The 21,811-nt window shown below is 39.2% G+C and overlaps 1 protein-coding gene across 2 annotated transcripts; it reads left to right on the forward strand.

Moving 5' to 3' along the window:
• Nucleotides 1–15,147: 15,147 nt before the first annotated feature.
• Nucleotides 15,148–21,018, forward strand: LOC100494196 (cysteinyl leukotriene receptor 2-like). Of its 2 annotated transcripts, none has more exons than XM_002941107.5 (3): nucleotides 15,148–15,201; nucleotides 16,622–16,674; nucleotides 19,573–21,018. In XM_002941107.5, the coding sequence occupies exon 3, from the start codon at nucleotides 19,573–19,575 to the stop codon at nucleotides 20,578–20,580; it is 1,008 nt and encodes a 335-aa protein (XP_002941153.1). In that variant the 5' UTR covers nucleotides 15,148–15,201; nucleotides 16,622–16,674; the 3' UTR covers nucleotides 20,581–21,018. The 2 variants fall into 2 exon arrangements, with proteins under 2 accessions (XP_002941153.1, XP_031758807.1); XM_031902947.1 differs by lacking the exon at nucleotides 15,148–15,201 and adding an exon at nucleotides 16,131–16,461.
• The last annotated feature ends 793 nt before the right edge of the window (nucleotides 21,019–21,811 follow it).

Genomic DNA, 21,811 nt, shown 5'->3' on the forward strand with positions numbered 1-21,811 from the left:
GAAATAAGTATTGACTTGTAAGAGCCACTGCTGTGTCCGATGCAATTAGGGTTGCCACTTTTTTTCTGCTATAAATAGCATCCTTTAGTTTGTGGGTAGGGATTGGTCACTTTGGGGTGGGGAAATGGAGAGGTTATGCAGGGTACTGGGTGGAAGAGACAGTATTGCCTTACTCTATTGTCTCCTAACAATATGCTATTTTAACTATGTGTATCTATTCTTGTGAAATGTTTTATTATGTTTTGTGTAGAATTAATATAGCCTTACTCCTTATATAAATGTGGGAGATGACAATGCTATATTAATAATAGTAATACAGGTATAGGGCAAGGCGTTTACAGAGAAAATTAGGACTGGAAGTATAAGGATGTTTGGAGGATAAGGACATTTGAAAGGAACATAAGAATGTTTGAGGCAGGTGAAAAGTAGGTATCTCGGAGAGAAATAGAAGATGCTTTGTGCTTGGTGGGGAAAGCATGGGAATGCATCTGCTCCATTATTCCTTGGCTCTGGTTTGTACTTGAGGGTGAAATAATAGTTTGAAAATGCAGCTAACTACTGGTGCCCTTTGACATAATATGAATATTCAAAATATTTGAGAGGATTATTTGTTCTCACATCAAACTCTTCTCGATATACATCATGCAACTTTTCCACAATTGCCAACTTGAGATCCAGACACTTTAATACATGCAAAGGATAATTCTTCTCACTGGCTGCAAGCCTTCTGGATATTTCCTTCATAACTGGCATTAACATGATGGCTATATGGACTGTGAGGATCAGAATAACAGCAAAACAGGTGTCTCTACAAGCATTTGATTCAACTGAAAAATGCTAAAGTTCATCTATCACCAAAAAGGGCTTAGAAGCCTTTTTAGTATCCTTTCCAGACTGTAAAGTCTCAGGTAGTTAAATTAAATGATAAACCACGCCTGCATACCCCTCAACAAATGTAGCATCCTGCTAAACAGATTCCTATGGGCATATAAAGGAGTCTTTTCTTGATCCTCAGGTGCCATAGGAACTATAAATCCATTAAGGAAAACTATTTGCTATTTGTGAGTGAGCACAAAATGTTTAAAAAAATTTTGCTGGCAATGAAAGATGTGGAACTCACGTTTAACTATGAGCAGTTAAATGATGGTTTGTAGTGACTCAGAAGTGAGATGAGTAACAATGATAGTACCACTTGGGGACAGTGCTGACACATTCTGGAGCTGTGACACTCATAACAACAACAGCTGTTATCACTGTTATATTACTTCTTGCATATTTATTAAACAGCTATTCCACATAATGAAATGTCATCATAATTACCTATTCTTACATTATCTGCAATATCAGCATGAGTTAGTACACAAACGCAAGCACTCAGCAATAAGAGAATACTCGGATATTAAAACATTTCTATATTAGTTGCCATGCTATTTATAAACAAGCACTCAGCAATGAGAGAATACTCGGATATTAAAACAGTTCTGTATTAGTTGTCATGCTATTTTGGACATGAATGAAAACAATCATGTAGTACAGGTTTTCAGCACAAAAACACTCACAAGAGCTTTTGGGAGCATTTCCAGTTTAAGTGAATGGGAGACATAGATGGCTCCTTATTGTGTTTTCCAGCTTGCCAAAAGAACTGGGCCGGGAAGTACCACATGCGCCTCCTTAGAGTTATTGCATATTCTGTAGCCCATATAGGGGTGACACAGAAACTTTGCTTTTGTGTGCTTTTGTGTTTTGTGTATAAGCAGATGTTCTTCTCCTTATACCTATTGCTGTTATATAACATCCATAAATCTCCTATAGATTAATTAGTGCTATAGTATCACATATGATCACTTATACATTGTATAATCAAATGAGCTGAGGTGGTTATGTTGAATAAAGACTTACCAGCCATAACTAGGAAACACAAACAATTTCTGTAGCCCTGAGCCAGCTGGCAGTGGATCACAAACTTGAGTCTATGAAAGTTTTATAGAGCTATACAGCACTGGGGCTTATTAAAGTGAGTGTACATTTCACAATGATCACTTCACTGGTCAGTATGAATACTTTAACATATAGGCAGCACCAAAATAGTTAGTGAGGGGACTGAAATGTTGCTGCTGTTCAGCTCATAGCCCTTTTCGTACACTAAAGACTATAAGAGTTCCTGTTTATTTAGCTGGCTTCATGCTAAAGTGTTATTAAACTAGCATATGTTTTACAGGTATGGGTTACCTTATCCGGAAACCTGTTATCCAGAAAGTTCCAAATTACGGGAAGCCATCTCCCATAGACTCCATTATAAGCAAATAATATTAATTTCTAAATTCTAAATTTTTCTCTGTAATAATAAAACAGTGCCTTGTACCTGTACTTGATCCCAACTAAGATATAATTAATCCTTATTGGGGGCAAAACAATCCTATTGGGTTTATTCAATATTTAAATGATTTTTAGCAGGTTTAAGTTATGAAGATCCAAATTAGGGAAAGATCCCTTATCTGGAATACCCCGGGTCCCGAGCATTCTGGATAACAGGTCCCATACCTGTATAATGTTGACAAGTCATAATATCTGAGCTATAGAAAATATGGCAAAACCCTTTTTATTTTTTTTTCACCTAAAGACATGGCCATTAAATACTTTTATATTAGCTTTTACGTTGATGAAATAAACAGGAGCTTTATTGGGGGGATTTCTATGCAAGTTTTTTTTTTACCACAACTAAACTCACATAATAAAAAGAATGTATGTATTAAAAACCATAACACCAAAATGCTTAAAAAATGTGAATATCTTGAATTGTGATCTTTACATATTTTAAACAGCATGAATAGCTCCCCCCAAAAAATGGAAAAAAAAATTAAAGGGCCACAAAAACAATGCCTAGAACAGCTTCAATTGACTTCTAAATGACCTCGACATTAGATGGCGTATTTTTACATTTGGATTTTATGCTAAAAAGTGTGTGTTTTTTAACGGAAAACTAAACTCTAACAATGAATATGGCTAGACATGCCATATTTTATATAATGAACTTATTGAGCCAGCCTAAAGGTTCAACGTCTCTATAGTAGTAATGATCTAATCCTTTAAAGTTGTCACAGGGGGTGACCATACTGAACATAATGGACACAGTGTCTGTGACACTCACATGCTCAGTGCGCTCTGAGCAGCTGTTGAGAAGAGAAACAAAGAAAAGCATGTTTGTCTGTCATATAAGCTGATCCTAACGGGCTGATGATTAAAGTCTGATGCTAATAGCACTAGTTTCAGAGCTGCCATGCAGTAATCATCTGTGTTAATTACTAATCAGCCTTATATACTGAATATATCCTATATACAGAGTATATTATGAGTCGGTCCCTAAGCTCAGTAAGTGACAGTAGCACAGAGCATGTGCAGGGAATCAGCAGAAAAGAAGCTGGGGGGCTACTGGGGCATCTTTGGGGGCACAGATCTTCCCTGCTAAAGGGCCGTGGTTGCCTTGGGCTGGTACAGAAACCCAAACATAATGTACAATATTTCTAGCCTTCATTTAAGCTTTAGTTAGCAAAAAATATATCTAGGGAAAACTAACTAAATACAAACATTAGTAAATCTGCCCTTGAGCTTTCTTTTCCAGCCCCTACTGTAAGGTAAACCCTACCACAGTCTCAATATTCTATTAATCTTGCTGGAGGGAATGAGTGTAAAGGAGAAATAAAATTATAATGGAAAAATTAAAGAGTCAAGGTGAAGAAAGAAGACAAGCCCTTTGTTTAAGGTTTCCTGGCAGGCCACCAACATTAGGCTTGAGAAAAGGGGTCTGGATTGTTGCTGCTGTTCAGCTCTTAGCCATTTTGATACACTAAACAGAGGTCCCCAACCAGTGGCTCATTAGCAACATGTTGCTCCCCAACCCCTTGGATGTTGCTCCCAGTGGCCTCAAAGCAGGGGCTTATTTTTGAATTCCTGACTTGGAGGCAAGTTTTGGTTGCATAAAAACCAGATGTACTGCCAAACAGAGGCTTGTGTAGGCTTCCAGTCCCTATAAGGGCTACCAAATAGCCAATAACAGTCCTTGTTTGGCAACCCCAGGAACATGTAATATGCTTGTGTTGCTCCCCAAGTCTTTTTACATTTGAATGTGGCTCATGGGTAAAAAAGGTGCACTAAAGTCTTTCAAACTGCAAGTTCCTTTTTTGGTGCTGTCCACATGCTAAAGTGTTATTAAACTAACATATGACGCTCTTTTATAATGTTGACAAGCCATAATATCTAAGCTATAGAAAATATGCCACAAAGCTGTTGTTTATTTTTCTCTGTAACTTCACATATGGCACATATGTGCCTGACTGTCACCAGAGGACGTGGCCATAATATAATTGCTTTATACGTATTAGCTTCTACATGGGAGCTACAATGAACATGAGCTTTTTTTGGACGTCAATGCAATGACAGAATACATCCTGCTTGTCATATTTTCCTGCTAAAAATCTAAAAATAATATAGCTGATACTGTAGGCTACATGAATGATTCACCATCCAACATGACACAAACAAAGCAAGGGAAAGCTACATGCTGTATTTTTATCCAACACAGGGCTGGAATTATGCAGAAGAGGCACCTGGCTAGGGCGGAACAGTGAGGGGGCGATAGGTAGGTACCTCTGTTGCCAACACCTAGTCCAGGATCTCCCCCCACTGCATGGTGTCTGCGTGCCTTGCGTTTGTGCATAGATACGCTCTCTGCATAGTAATGGCTGGTAATCAGATGGCGATGTGTGATGTACTTAATTGCTGTTTTTTTTTACAATTTAAAAAATAAGGTCACAGAAGTTAGCACCTTACTTGCTCATGGTTATAGTAAACCTTAAAGGAGAAGGAAAGGCAAAGTCACTTGGGGGTGCCAAAATGTTAGGCACCCTCAAGTGACTTGAATCACTTACCTTGTACCCCGGGCTGGTGCCCCTGTACGGAGAGAACAGCACCAGCCCGGGGTACCTGTAGCGAGCGCTTCCTCCTTCCTGTAGCGCTGCACGGGCATGCACAGTAGTGTGAGAGGCGGAACTTTAACAGAGAAGTCGGCTTTTCACTCTACTGCGCATGCACCTATTGTGTTAGTCGCAGCGAAACGCAGTCGGAAGGAGGAAGCGCTCGCTACATTTTAGCACCCAACAAAAACTGTAGTACCGTGTTAGCCAGTGTCAAAAATAATAATAAAAAAACAACAAAATACAAGAGTATTGTAGAAATGATACCTATATTGGCTAACAATAAAAATATTTTAGCACCCCCAAGTGACTTAGCCTTTCCTTCCCCTTTAAACTTTTTGTGAATTTTCAGCTACTGTGTATCCTGATTATCAGGATTTAGAAACCCCTTGAAGCTCCATTGGCTAAAGCTTTTTACTTTTTTTACTTCCTCTTACTTATATCGCATGTTTTTTTGCATTAGAATAGACGCAAAAAAAAACTGCGCGATTCGCTATAGTATTATCGCATGCATTAAGTCGCATATCGCGTGCATTAAATTTTGCGCTACCGCATGTGTTAATTTGCGCACCAAAATAATACTAACGCATGATTCACAAACACTTAGACGCGCTAAATATCGCGTTTGTCTGTGCGAAAATTAACACCTACTTGGGGCAGGCGGTAATTATAGAAAAGTACAGTTCATGAGCTTTTGGCAACACAACATGGACTTTGCAGTGGGATTTATTCAAGTCTGTGTTGGCCCCAGAGTGATGCAGCCTCCAGTTTGCAGGGAAATGGGCATTTTCAGAACAGTGGTTTTCCAAAAGTAATGGCGTGTATGGCTAATATGGCATGCGTTTTTTCGCATGCGGCGACAGTTTGTGCGTGCTGTGTTAATTAGCACGCGTTGTGTCAAATACCGTATGAAAATAGTCTTTGCAAACAGCATCGCGTCTAAATTAACGCAAGTATCCTTTTAGTGAATCGTGCATTAAGACGCAAGAAATAAGATGCAAAAAAATTTTTAACGCTCATTTTATCGCACTTTAGTGAATCAACCCTAATGTACCTTTCTGGCTATATGCAGTTACCCCCCCCCCCCATCTGCACTGCACAAAAGAGGCAACCCATGAGCAAAACGTTAGCGCAAATATACAGAAGAGCCAGTATCTTTAATCACTAGTAGTATCAATACACTCAACATTTGCATCCACTGTAGCGCATTTGTGTTCATAAATAACCCTTTTGGTTTAAGAGTAATGTACGGTTCACACCTATCCTTTCTACAGTATGTGTGGTGTTGTTTGTATGCTTTATTGATTCTTCACAACCTCCCTATTAGTTTTTTTCACTGCCTTTTAGTGTAATTTCACAGGGAAGATGCTTTTCCACTAAACAAATAGAAGGGTGTGTATTCCTTGTTCATTTAGTTACCTCTATTATCTGACAATGAGTAGTTTCAGCTCCATTATTAGTCTCAATACATGTATTTTACTTTTTATTTTCCCCAGCAGCCAGTGAGTAGCTCTATAGCAACACTGGGGCTCATAGTGGTTCATTTGACTTTGCCAGTTCAGAACTGCCTTATTTGCCTTTCCTGAAATAACTGCATACTTCCAAATTGCAGACAACTCCCTGGATTTATAAGCATATGACATTTATTCCACATGCAGACTTTGCATTGGAAACACAATGGCTAATATTCTAATTTTTTGTCAAAGCAATGGAAAGCATAGCAATTGCAGGTGTTTTGTTGCCCTGGCAGTTAAGAGCAATGTACATATCCAGTAATAGCCATTCAAGTATTTTGCTTCTGATGGTGCAAACAGCAATTACCAGCAACAATCGCCTGACACTTGAATGCACTTTTGTATAGTTTTCCAATGCCAATTAATATACTGCATCTGTATGTGTATTCTTGGCCTTTTAAAGGTCAGTTCTTCCCAGAATCATTTGAAATAAGAAGTTAAAGTGAATGATTACCATATATTCACTTACTTCAGCCATCAGCTTGTATGTAGTATACAATATATATATATATATATATATATATATATATATATATATATATATATATATATACTTCTGTAGTTTAAGTGTAATGGCCCTCAGGGTTATTTTGAGCATTTTACCACCCAAGCTTTCTGTAGGTAGTCATCTGAGCACATGTAACTATGCCTAAGGGAACACAATGCACTAATTTACCCTCATTTAAAGTGAGCAAAAGCAACCGGTGCTATTCAGTGGCAGAATTTATCACTGTCATGAAGAGACACAGAGGAGAGAATTGCAGATGACAGCGTAAATGCTGGTCAGCCAGTGGTGTAACCATAAATGGCAGGACTGTGAAGCTGGAAAGCCATGATAAAGTGGAAGTGAAGTGTAATAACAAGAAGTAGTAACAAAACAGCTTATGGTGCACAAATGAAATGGATGAATACACAGGCCAGTGACAGTGATAGAGGGCAGGCTGAGACAAGGACCAGTAATTGGGCCAGTAGTCGGGACAGGCAGCAGACAAGTAGAGTCCAGTAATGGGGCCGGTAGTCGTGACAGGCAGGCAGAGTCAAGAAACAGGGTCTAAACTGGGAGATCCAGAAGAACAAGGCTAGGAAGGGGCACTGGAGCTCAGGAACAAGGCAGGGGGACACGAAACCAGGAAGGGACTCAGGAACAAGGAACCAGATGGGGCAAAGGTGCAAAGACAGGCTTATAAAAGGTTTATATAGAATGATAAGCTACACATGGGGTGAATGAGATGGGTGGGCAGAGGAAAGGAAGCAGAGAGCATGAACACAAAAGTACACAGAGAAAACCAATCAGAACCAGCACAAAGAGTCTCCAATGGCTCAGGTGGGTAATGCACCAGCAGTCCAGTGCACAGGCCGGGGTTTAAATCCAAACAGAATCCTGACAAAAACATGTAAAGCGCTGCTGCTGGTTTTATTGCTACGGGTGCCTTGTATAACACTCAGTCCATATTACCTCCACTTACTGTAGTTAAGGCGAGGCCCTAACATGACTGTGAAAAATATTGCCAAGCACTTGTACCCCTGATGTTGCTCTCAGAACCCAGTTCTGGATTTTAAGTCTGGTGCAGCATGCAGCATTCCCCATCACTCCCCAGGTACAGGTGCTTGTTAAGTCAGCGCTAAAGGGCAAACTCTAGCGGCCATTAGTGCTCTACCACTTTGCACAACATTGCATTGTTGTGAGTCTCTTCACAGAAGTGGATCATGCTTTATAGATGTTATTGTTGTAGTCAGTGGTATCTCTTTTGGATAATGTAACAGGATAACAAAAAGTTAACCTTTATTATAGCTTATTATACATCATTGTAGTGACAAAGTTGAACATGCTTGGAACATTTCTTTTGTAAAACAGAGGGTAAATAATAATATTTGCCTTGGAATTCTGCCATCGTTTATAGCTTGGCAGCGCTGAAAATAAACGTAGTCAATACAGTTGCTAGGAGAACACTATGCAAACTGCCTGGAAATCCCTCAATTCATTGTTTACTCTGGTGTTTTGTTCTCATCCATAGAAAAATAGGAAATGTGCTTAGTGTTGATTGTCCTCTTTAATGCATTAGGGGAGTGCAATACTGGTCGGATTTTACCTTAAGTTTTTAGGTTACAATACATTTAAAGTGAAAATGTCCCCAAATAAAGATAAATAACATATACCTTTGAATCTCTCAGCATGGTATCAAATCTGGCAACTGCACAACACATGTCCTTGCCCTGCTCTAGCCCTCAGATGTTGGGCCCATGAACACAGGGAAACAAATTAATAAAAATAATAAATAAATTAAATATGTTTCTGTGTAAAGAAAAAAGGAAAATGGTCCTCACTGAGTATCTAGCATTCCCTCTGTCAAAGTTTCCCTTGGTTATGCCAGTTAATGCTACCTTTTAATATGGATCCTTCTCATATTATGTAGCTCTGATGCATAAAAACGGTTTTCTTTATCATTTCTTGAGCACTCAAATAATAGTACTATACTTCAAGGGCTTTCATATTAAAATTGTAATGGGAAAACTTTACCAGAATTCCAGGTTGTGCATCACTGAGCTTATTTATTAGTTATTTATAACTTATACACTGCCTGATAGAAGCTAGAGTCAACAGTTTATCGGCCCATGTTGGGGACTTTAGACTGGCCTACTTGATCAATATGTGGCAGCCAGATGTCAATCAGGAAGGTTTAAAAATCCCATCAGAACAAAGAGCGTATCAGGAGTCGTTTGGCTTGAAGCCTAATGATTGAATCAATCTGATATTGCCCATCTCAAGGTAAGATTATTGGGGAAAGATCCACTAACCAAATAAGTGGATTTTTCAATGTATGGCCAGCTTCAGCCAAGAACAGTATAGTTTAACCTTGAGATTGCCATAGTCTATACATATTCTAATGGCGCCATTCTGCTCTTTACAATTGGTGTATGTACTACTGGTTCCACACAGCAGACATTACCTTTAGCTCTGTACCTCAACTTTTCCACCCAGGTGGGCCCTCACTGTAGGATTGTAAAAAGGCTCCTCAGTCTACACTGCTCAACACATGAACATTGCCAAGGATGGTGCGTATATGGCCAACTTAAGGCAGTGTCGGACCGGGACACCAAGGGCCCTCATATCAGAACTTGATATGAGGGGCTGTTAAGCCTGAGCCCTAAAAATCCCTGATATCCCTCTGTTTGGGAGGTTTACTGTTCAAATGTAAATGGTTAATATAGCGAAGGCAGTGTCCAGAGGGAACATCTCTATCCCCATGCTGTTTGCAGCATAGATTATGTGGTTGTTGAGGATTCTATTAGAGATGTAGCGAACTGTTCGCCGGCGAACTAATTCGCGCGAACATCGGGTGTTCACAAGTCCGCAAATTCGCAAACTTTTCGTGATGTTCGCAATTTGGGTTCGCCGGCACCGAAAAAATCGCAAAACTTACGATAACGGTACGAATTCTCCGAAAAAATTGCAAAACTTACGATAACGGTACGAAAAAGTCGCAAAACTTACGATAACGGTACGAATTCTCCGAAAAAATCGCAAAACTTACGATAACGGTACGAAAAAGTCGCAAAACTTACGATAACGGTACGAATGATCCGAAAAAGTCGCAAAACTTACGATAACGGTACGAATGATCCGAAAAAGTCGCAAAACTTACGATAACGGTACGAATGATCCGAAAAAGTCGCAAAACTTACGATAACGTTACGAAAGCTCCGAAAAAGTCGCAAAACTTACGATAACGTTACGAAAGCTCCGAAAAAGTCGCAAAACTTACGATAACTTTACGAAAGCGCCGGAAAATACGAAAAAGTCGCAAAATTACCGATCATTTCGAAAAACGGCGTGTGTCAATTTTTCAGAGGTTTTTGCCCTTGATCCCCCTCCTGCATGCCACTGTCCAGGTCGTGGCACCCTTTAAACAACTTTAAAATCAGTTTTCTGGCCAGAAATGGCTTTTCTATTTTTTAAAGTTCGCCTTCCCATTGAAGTCTATGGGGTTCGCAAAGTTCGCGAATATTCGCAATTTTCGGCGGAAGTTCGCGAACAGGTTCGCGAACTTTTTTTTTGAGGTTCGCTACATCCCTAGATGGGGTTTTTAGATAAAAAGTTATGATCATAAAATTGGCAAGCCACCATACCACGACAGATTCTGTGGAGCTCACTGTAAGTGGTGAGAGATAGAGATGGGCCGGCTAGCTAAGCAACTGAGGGGTCAGGACCCCAGTGGTACCTCATCAGACAGTGTTTGGGGATTGGGCTAGAAAGGATTGCAAAGGATTGTATGCACATCCACTTTATTATATTCTAGTTGTTCAGAAGTCTAACGTTTGCCTGTGACAATTGTGTGCACACAACAATGGTTAATTCATTACAACTCAGTTACATGCTAAATAAATGCCATTTTGTAATTAAATATTTGGCCAGGTCCACTGTGTAATTTACTTTGTATAATCATATTTACATTTACCACCAGGTGGCACTATTATTCTATATGAAAACATTATGTTACATATAGCCATTACCTAATTAGGGAGAAACTGTTCAGCCCTGACTTCCCTTCTTTTGCACAGCAATAATGGTTATCTAGCTTTTCACAAATCCTTACACATCAACAATCACACAATGATTTCCTTTTTGCTAATATTGTTTATCTAGAAAAGAGGGACACATACCCACATTCCCATAATACACTGCATGCTGCTTAATCCTAAACCATCATTGGTCAGATCATGTAATTATGTGTCCACTGGAACATTTATCATTGTTTGTAAATAAGACTCCTTATTAATAATATGCAAAAAGTATCACAATAAAATTGAATCAATAACTGATCACACAATAATAGATATAAATATAAGATACAAATGACATTGTGCATGTCAGTACAACTCAAGAAAGTTTGCTTTCATGCCCTTATAATCCTTCAAGTCAGGCACGGGTTAAATACAGGATCATATAAAGTAGAAAATGTACTGCAAGATAATAAGCCCCTTAAGAACTACCCCACAATAGGGGTAATTAAAGATGATCCTGGATGCAAATGCTAGAGTACTAAGGAGAACAAAATGCCCCCCCCCCCTGTGCTCATTCATGTAGAGTTGTGCCTGGGGTCATGCTGCACTGTGCTGCCCGTACTGGATTCATTATTCATGCTGGTAACCTTGATGTTGGGGCAACCTGATATGTTGGGGTATCCCCTTTGTGTTTCTCCCTGGTTTTCTCTCATGCCGGTAACCTTACCCCATGATGAGATGTTGGAGTACCCCCTTTGTGTTTCTCCCTGGTTTTCTCTCATGCCGGTAACCTTACCCCATGCTGAGATGTTGGGGTATCCCCTTTGTGTTTTTCCCTGGTTTTCTCTAATGCCGGTAACCTTACCCCATGCTGAGATGTTGGGGTATCCCCTTTGTGTTTCTCCCTGGTTTTCTCTCATGCCGGTAACCTTACCCCATGCTCAGATGTTGGGGTATCCCCTTTGTGTTTTTCCCTGGTTTTCTCTCATGCCGGTAACCTTACCCCATGCTGAGATGTTGGGGTGTCCCCTTTGTGTTTCTCCCTGGTTTTCTCTCATGCCAGTAACCTTACCCCATGCTGAGATGTTGGGGTATCCCCTTTGTGTTTCTCCCTGGTTTTCTCTCATGCCGGTAACCTTACCCCATGCTGAGATGTTGGGGTGTCCCCTTTGTGTTTCTCCCTGGTTTTCTCTCATGCCGGTAACCTTACCCCATGCTGAGATGTTGGGGTATCCCCTTTGTGTTTCTCCCTGGTTTTCTCTCATGCCGGTAACCTTACCCCATGCTGAGATGTTGGGGTACCCCTTTGTGTTTTTCCCTGGTTTTCTCTCATGCCGGTAACCTTACCCCATGCTGAGATGTTGGGGTATCATCTTTGTGTTTTTCCCTTGTTTTCTCTCATGCCGGTAACCTTGCCCCATGCTGAGATGTTGGGGTATACCCTTTGTGTTTTTCCCTGGTTTTCTCTCATGCCGGTAACCTTACCCCATGCTGAGATGTTGGGGTGTCCCCTTTGTGTTTCTCCCTGGTTTTCTCTCATGCCGATAACCTCACCCCATGCTGAGATGTTGGGGTATCCCCTTTGTGTTTCTCCCTGGTTTTCTCTCATGCCGGTAACCGTACCCCATGCTGAGATGTTGGGGTACCCCCTTTGTGTTTTTCTTTAGTTTAGCTTTGCTGATTCTGTCTTCTCCTTCAGCTTCTCCCTGTGGTACTGGGATTTCAGATTGCTAATACTCTGCTTCCAGCTTCCATATAAATAGCAGACCTTAGATGAGCTGCTACTGATTCAGAAAAGTGTGTGGTTTATGCTGTGCATTTTTATCACACTCTCACACTTAATCACATAGATTATAAGTTATATACAGCTCCTTCCTTTTGAGTCTCTTAGTACATGGCACTTGTTTACACGTGGAGTTTTCACTGGATCCCTCGAGACAGAGATGTCGATGTTGCTTTAAGAGAGAAGTGTATGTGTTTAAGGTGTATGTGTAAAAATACAGACTTCTGATTAAACCCTGGAGGGAGTGGGGCTTTATACCCTTCTCGCTGTTACTCAGATCGGGGGAGTTCATATCTTGAAGAATCCTGTCTCCTAAAATACCAAACAAAAAAGGGAACAAATGATGTTTTATATAACTCACAGTAAACTACAGTATGTGCTAACTGGATTGTTACAAATAGACAACTTGCACAATACAAGGTCAGTTTCAGAACTTATGAGAGAACTTATGAATAGTGTATTTAACTCTTAAAGACACAGTGAAGTTATACGTTAAATGGAAAATAATATATATTAATAACAAAAAGATTCTCAATTCCCTGTGCCACAACATGGAGCTCCCAGTGCCCTACTGCTGGGAGGGGGCAATTAAAAAAATGTTTCCCCCAACCAGAGGGCTCTGTTATAGGTGGCCATGATCCATAGACACCCTGCTATATTTAAAGAAATTGGAAGTCTGGAAGTGATATTTCTGGTGGAAATTAACCAAGGTCTACCATATAATATATTAAATTATTCCTTGGTTTGTGCTACTGATCACATTCTTCTGTAAAGTAAAACATTTAATTTAACATTTAACAACTTCTGTATTGTTACATTTTATTTGAATTGTGTTTAACATTTGCTTAGTATTGACACAATATTTTCTTGAAAAAAACCTGAAATCTAAAAACATAGGGACATCAACTAAACTTCTGTTGCAGGCCCCCTCCTCTGTTCAGGCATGGTTTTTCCAGGCTGGCAAAAACCATCCCTGAACAGAGGAGGGGGCCTGCGACACCGCTTGTCATCAACATACAATGCCGCTTTGACATCCTTACCCCGGCAGTTTCACAACAGTTCACACTTCCAGTCATGTACTTAACACCTGCATGAATGAGCATCATGGTACCATTGTGATTGGATCATACCTTCTTACACCTGTCAGTTTCAGCCAACCCCTAACTGAACAAGTTCAATGGAACCATTGTGATTGGATGTCTGTGACTGGGAATTCCCTACTAGTCATTTGAACTGAAGAAGCCACTCGGATGAGTGGTGAAACATTTAAAAAAAAAAAACTCAGAAAAGTCCAGTTGTTTTAGACTTAATTCTACTAGATATTGTATATTTGAATGTTGATAAATGTTCCCAATTTAATTTGTTTTGGGGTATATGCCCCTAAACCTAGCAAGCAATGCCACCTAGACTTTAGAATTAGTATCTGACCTAATTTTTCTACATATACTACATATTTGCTTAAATTGCCTCTCTGTTTTGCTGAAATGTCCAATTCTACCCAAATTCATAAATGAATACACTGAATTTAAACATTCTTAAAAGCCTAACAAGTTAATTTGTAGTTTTTTAAATTCGCAAGACCCCCTAGAAAGCAGGAAACTAAAAGTTCCCTCAGTTCAGGTTTAGAGCTGTATATTTTATCTTATACAAGTATGTATCCAGAAACCCATTATCCAGAAAGCTCTGAATGACGGGAAGGGCATCCCCTAAAGAGTCAATTTTTATCAAATAATTAAACATTTGAAAAAAGATTTCCTTTGTTCTCTTTAATAATGAAACATGACCTTGTACTTGATCCCAACTAAGATTATAATATATAATTATTAGATAATTAATCTTTATTGGAGGCAAAAAATCCTATTGGGTTTAATTAATGTTTAAATGATTTTTAGACTTAAGGAATGGGGATCCAAATCACAGAAAACCCCAGGTGCCAAGCATTCTGGATAACAGGTCCCATACCTGTACTGCATATTCGGAACAGATCATTTTTAACATAAGATACTACTGGGTGCATTACTTCATACAGAGTTTTCTCAAATATGAAAGAGGAAGTTTCAAAAATAGTATAAGTAAAAGAAAAAACATTTTCCGGACAGTCCAAAAGTTGTTATTTAACATCAGCCTCTCAGCACGCTGCAAACATCTACTACTACTTCTCCTACGCTAGTGAATAAGAGTTTCAGCTACAAAAGGTCAGACTTACTTGCAAGGTGAAATATTTTCTTTTTCTGTTTTTATTGGAGGATACTTGGACTCTGATAAGCAATTTGAGGTATCTATATGAAGAATGGTTTCAAACACAATATTCAATATTTAATCCAGTTCAGTTTTGTACTTATTTTATAAAATATTCAGTGGTTATTGTTTTCTGCCAGATTCAGTGTTCACTGTTCCACTGTTTCCTACCACAAGGTGGCGCACAAATAAAGTAAGTGTTTGCCAAGTTTACAAATAAAATGTTGCTTATATTATAAATGATGTAGATCAGCTCTTGTGAAATGCATTGGGGACTGGTCTCTGCAGATCTTTAGTCTGTATTTGTAATGTCATAAATATTTGTTCTCTCACCTACATTCCCCTAGACACTGGGAACCCTGCTGTTATGGCACTGAATAAAAGCGCACACTGTGGCATTAGAAACGCACCCATATTACTAGGTGTGGGATTTTGCTAGTGCAAGTCTATTCATTTTGTTTGCCAGTATTTGTCAATGTGTTTATTATATTTGCAGAATCAGCTAGTGGGATTTAGAATTAATGTTATATTTTGTCCATAATATTCATTTAGTTTTGCCTTACCAGCTAGTATTAATATTGCCCTATTTCTGTGTAATACCCACTTTTGTATTAGTGTGGGTAAAGCAGCTCTAGGAGTTACATATAGTTAATAGAGGGACCCCTATGTTGGTTAGGAGTGTTGGGGTTCAGTTGAGTGGCTTTAGCATATCACATGTAAGAGCCAAGTAATTGTATTTAATTGTATTGCCTTCTGTGCCCCCTACTACCAGTCTGCACCTTCCTGAGTAACTGGCACCAGAACACAGGATTCAGGTTTAGAGCCGTACATTTTATCTTATACAAGTATGTATCCAGAAACCCATTATCCAGAAAGCTCTGAATGACGGGAAGGGCATCCCCCAAAGAGTCCATTTTTTCTCTTTAATAATGAAACATGACCTTGTACTTGATTCCAACTAAGATTATAAAATATAATTAATAATTATTAGATAATTAATCTTTATTGGAGGCAAAAAATGCTATTGGGTTTAATGTTTAAATTATTTTTTTAGACTTGAGGTATGGAGATCCAAATCACAGAAAAACCCCAGGTGCCAAGCATTCTGGATAACAGGTCCCATACCTGTACTGCATATTCGGAACGGATCATTTTTAACATAAGATACTACTGGGTGCATTACTTCATACAGAGTTACTTCATACAGAGTTTTCTCAAATATGAAAGAGGAAGTTTCAAAAATAGTATATGTAAAAGAAAAAACATTTTCCGGACAGTCCAAAAGTTGTTATTTAACATCAGCCTCTCAGCACGCTGCAAACATCTACTACTACTTCTCCTACGCTAGTGAATAAGAGTTTCAGCTACAAAAGGTCAGACTTACTTGCAAGGTGAAATATTTTCTTTTTCTGTTTTTATTGGAGGATACTTGGACTCTGATAAGCAATTTGAGGTATCTATATGAAGAATGGTTTCAAACTGGCATAAAATAAAATGGGTTTTGGATCCATGTGTTTTAATACACAACAAGCTGAACACAATATTCAATATTTAATCCAGTTCAGTTTTGTACTTATTTTATAAAATATTCTGTGGTTATTGTTTTCTGCCAGATTCAGTGTTCACTGTTCCACTGTTTCCTACCACAAGGTGGCGCACAAATAAAGTAAGTGTTTGCCAGGTTTACAAATAAAATGTTGCTTATATTATAAATGATGTAGATCAGCTCTTGTGAAATGCATTGGGGACTGGTCTCTGCAGATCTTTAGTCTGTGTTTGTAATGTCATAAATATTTGTTCTCTCACCTACATTCCCCTAGACACTGGGAACCCTGATGTTATGGCACTGAATAAAAGCGCACACTGTGGCATTAGAAACGCACCCATATTACTAGGTGTGGGATTTTGCTAGTGCAAGTCTATTCATTTTGTTTGCCAGAATTTCTCAATGTGTTTATCATATTTGCAGAATGAGCTAGTGGGATTTAGAATTAATGTTATATTTTGTCCATAATATTTATTTCGTTTTTGCCTGACCAGCTAGTATTAATATTGCCCTATTTCTGTGTAATACTCACTTTTGTATTAGTGTGGGTAAAGCAGCTCTAGGAGTTACATATGTTGGTCAGGAGCGTTGGGGTTCAGTTGAGTGGCTTTAGCATATCACATGTAAGAGCAAGCCAACTAATTGTACTTAATTGTATTGCCTTCTGGCCCCCCACTACCAGTCTGCACCTTCCTGAGTAACTGGCACCAGAACACAGGCTTCTTCTTATCAGAAAGAGTAGGTGATATTGTGTACTGCATACAATTCTGTATGAATTCCCCCCTTGTAATACATGAATTGTAAAGATGATATATACCATCTGTGCTAGTAGTGGATATAATTTAACTTCCTTTGATTTTTAATTTGCTAGGCAACATAACTGGATAAAAGAGGACAAGCAGGGAAATGGTTAAATGCAGTGTAAATATAAAGGCATATAACTTCTTCTTTCACTTTGCTTATGTCACATACTGCTGTACACCAGCATAAACAGAACAGCACTCTATTTATGGGTAATTTGTATGCTGTTTAGGATTTCCTGCTGAATCTCTTAGTAAAGAAATAAGACATGGCAGCTGCAGTATTAATTATAAATACAAAAAAGCAGGGGGGGGGGGGTTCTGTAAGCACACCTGGAGAATTTGTCACTTTTTATGTCACTGTTCCTTTAAGTTATTCTCTTTGTTAAACTTAACACGATGCAAATTAAATCCAGTCATTATCTTGGTCACAATGTCTTTTATCTTTTAAGTACAAGCTGGCTTGTGAGTAAAGTTACACATCATGTGAAGTGACTTATGATTTAAACCCAGAACGACTAAAGGATTGTGTGTTTGCATTAGGGAGTGAGGCTTTCACATCTCAGCATGGAATTAGCAGACAAATTCACTTGCTCACAGTTACATAGTGATTTGTGGCTTCCAACTGCAGTGTTATAGAGGGAGCCCTGTTATAGATGTGTGTTATTACAGGTATGGTTATCCAGAAAGCTCCAAATTACGGGAAGTACATCTCCTGTAGACTCCATTTAATAATTTAAAAAATATTTCCTAAAATATAATTAATTCTTATTCAAGGCAAAACAATCCTATTGCATTTAATTCATGTTTAAATGGTTTTATAGCAGACTTAAAGTATGGAAATCCAAATTAAAGAAAGTTCCCTTATTAAGAAAACCCCAGGTCCTGAGCATTGTGGATAACAGGTCCTATACCTTTACTCCAGGTTGGGACTTGTTACCTGTTAGTGCTCTTTAGCCAAACTACACGTTTATTATGAAAGCATATTCCCTGCTCGAGACAACCAGATTCATTTAAACCTAAATAGATTATAGGTGCCGCTGAGCGCTGATCCGCAACAAACCAATCGGAGCATGAGAGTATGGGTTGGCAGCGCAGCTGAAAGACAATGGAGATCTTACACAATTAGCTGAAGTAGAACAGAGAGGACAGCAATATTCAGGAGAGTTTATAGTTCTGCAATAACTCAGGATTGCTGTTAAAGCAGCCAATAGATAGTCAGATATCAGCAACAGCTTTCAATCCAACCCAAGTTTTCACATGTGCCTTCTTTTTCCATTAACCTGTTGCAGGATGGTTTCCTGTGTACTGTATATGTAATAGAGAATACAGAGTCATGTTTGTAACTGGCTGTTTTTTATGTATAAGAGCTTTATCCCAAGGGTCCCGTTAAACAGGGCTGGTTATGGTTATGTTTTATGGTTATGTCATAAGACAAATGCAGATAATTACTGTAGGTGTAGCTGCACATGGTTGTAGAAAGATAAAGACAAGTTTTGGTGTGTTGTCTCTAAGGTTGTGACATCAGGGGGGGGGCTATGTTACTGAGTCCTGCCCGGCTTTCCTAATATGGGAGGTTTTGACTCGGACAGCCCTTCTGAAAACTGGGCTGTCAAAACCGGACAGGTGGCAACCCTAATTGTCTAACCCTAATATATAATATATGATATATTTCTTTTTATATTTTTAAATATCATTGACTTGGTCCAGGCTGCTCGTAATTCCAGTATAGCATTGTGTCAATACATGTACTTGCATGCAATTCATCAGAGCAAACTGAAGGGGTGCAGTAGAGCTTGCCACAAGTTACATAGGAGTATGGATCTTAGAGTTTTGTAGGCAATCTGTATGTCAATGTATGCACCCACTGATTGTACACTGAGGTTTTAATAATAAAAGCTTGGGAATAGTGTCAATGCATTCTCAATTTTACATTTCAACGAGTGCATTGGGCTTGCGTTCGTAAATGAGCCTTAGTGACAGCTAATAATGTAAATAGGTCTGTACCTAAAAGTTCATGAAGTAGCAGTGGAAAATGTATGGATCAGCAAGTGCTTCTTTTATGTTCTAACAACTGAATAACAATTGTAAAAAATAGATTTCTAGTGCAAACCCAAATGACTGATCTGAACACTAGAGAAAAATAAAATCAAGCTTACATGTCATAGAAGCAGAAGTGCTTTCAATAAATTAAACAGCTTTGTTTTCCCTTTTCCAGATGGCTGACGTCCAACCTCGCTCAGGCAATGAAAGCCTTCAATGCAAACCAGACGAAACATACAAATATCATGTATACACTGCTATCTACTCTGTTGTGTTTATTTTTGGGCTGATTTTTAATATAGCAGCCTTGTATGTGTTCTGTTTTGTCAGCAAAAAGAAGGGGAATGTAACAATATGCCTGCTGAACCTCGCAGTTGCAGATCTCACCTTCATATGTTTCCTGCCATTAAGAATATCCTATTATGGAAATAACGCTACATGGATATTTGGGGACGCGCTTTGCCGTATTACCACGTACTCATTTTATTTCAGCATGTACGCCAGCGTACTCTTCTTGGCCTGTCTCAGTTGCTTACGATATTTCTCTGTGGTGTTTCCAGACAGCATAAGTGTTAAGACAACCATTAAACTATGTGCGTGTGTTTGGTTATTTTCAGGAGCCAGCACCTCGCCCTTTTTTCTGTCAGGAACTCAAATTCGTGAAAATGTGACAAGGTGTTTTGAGCCTTCGGGTCAGCTTTCTTGGACTAGGGTCATGTACATGAACTATTTTGCTTTGATTTGTGGATTTGTCATACCATTTTTGGCTACTGTGATATTTAATGGGTTACTCATTAGGCATATTAGGCAAATACCCATGGAGAAAAAGAATATTAGAAAAGTAATCATCATGATTGTCCTTGTCCTTTCAGTGTTCTCTCTCTGTTTTTTACCCTACCACATTCAAAGAACAATACATCTCCATTATTTGGTTCATCACCCAAACATCTGCAGCTTACATGCTGTCCTTCAGAGAACCGTTGTTGCAACTTTGTGTTTGGCTGTTCTAAATAGTTGTCTGGATCCGCTTCTCTATGTATTTGTAGGTCATGGGTTCAAGCCGTGGCTAGAGTTTATATGCAAGTCTAAGACTGTGTTGTACTTAATTCCTACCTCAACTGATATTGGGGACCAGCAATTGACAGAAGTTCAAATGGAGGCAATGGTTAAAGGATATGAATGAAGTATTGTAAAGAAATCAGTACAACCCTCTTATTAGGGCTCATTTACTATGCATGGTGTAATGTACCAAGATGCCAAGCTGAAAGTTGGAACTGACTCTAAATGCGACATGTCCCCTAGCTTGTATTATGGCGCTTATATGCGCATAACGAGTGGGTGCCACAACTTGTTCATTATGTGCTTGTGTGTGATGTAGCTGGGTTAGTCACATCCACCGCTCGTATGTAACACGCATGAGCGCAAAAAAAGTGTAATAAGATCAAAAGTGTTTAGTGGTTTTAGAATTATTTGTAAGTATAGTGCCTATGGAAAGCAGTGCTCTCTTTACCTCCTGTACTGGTTAATATTTGTATGTTATCTATATGTCTGATTTATATACCCATCTATTGTACATTGTTGTCAAATACACTGGTGTTTTATACATATTTGTTAATAATAATTAAGTATTTGTCTGTACCTTTTTATTTTATACATTGCTGGAGCAACCAATCACATTTTGTTTTTTTAACTTGCAGTAGACTACTTAGAGCTATTTGTGGATTGGTAGTTATGGGTACTGGTGCAGACTTGCTCTGTGTCAATAAATAAGCCCCAGTGTGGCAGATGCCACCCATTCAACAGACATGTGAAAAAAGCATGCAAAGCTATTGTGGGAATTAGAGTTTTGACTGTAGGAGAGCTGGCTTCTGCTATATTGCTTCAGTAGTCAGAACCAGCAGCATAGTAAGAGACAAACAAATACTACTTTCAGGGTCGGACTGGGGTGTGGAGGGCCCACCTGGGCCCACGCCCATAGCCTCCCTGCCCCCCCCGAGGGCCCCCCTAACCCCCCTCGCTGGCCCCCCACCCGACATCCTTCCCCGAGCGCGTACATTTAACGCGTCAGGGCAGGAGCAGTTGGGCAGGGGGAGAGCTGCAAGGGTCGGGTCTGGGCCGCCAGGGCCCACTAGAGCCGGGGCCCACCGGAATTTTTCCAGTCTTCCTAATCTTCCAGGATTTTTCCCAGTCTGACCCTGACTACTTTCAGTTGCAATTTGCAGATGACCCCGAAGCTGATGGAAATGTTTAATTATTGTAATTGGAAACTTGCTTAGAATTACATTAAATTACATTTACCTAGGGCACTAGTCTTTCCTACTAATCTTACTTTTTTCAAGACTGGTGCTTAGTATCTTGCATATACAGTGCAATTATATGTAGAATATTATCTGCCCTAAAATTAAGGTTTGGGT

This window comes from Xenopus tropicalis, chromosome 5 (assembly GCF_000004195.4).
Source record: "Xenopus tropicalis strain Nigerian chromosome 5, UCB_Xtro_10.0, whole genome shotgun sequence".
Classification (NCBI taxonomy): domain Eukaryota; kingdom Metazoa; phylum Chordata; class Amphibia; order Anura; family Pipidae; genus Xenopus; species Xenopus tropicalis.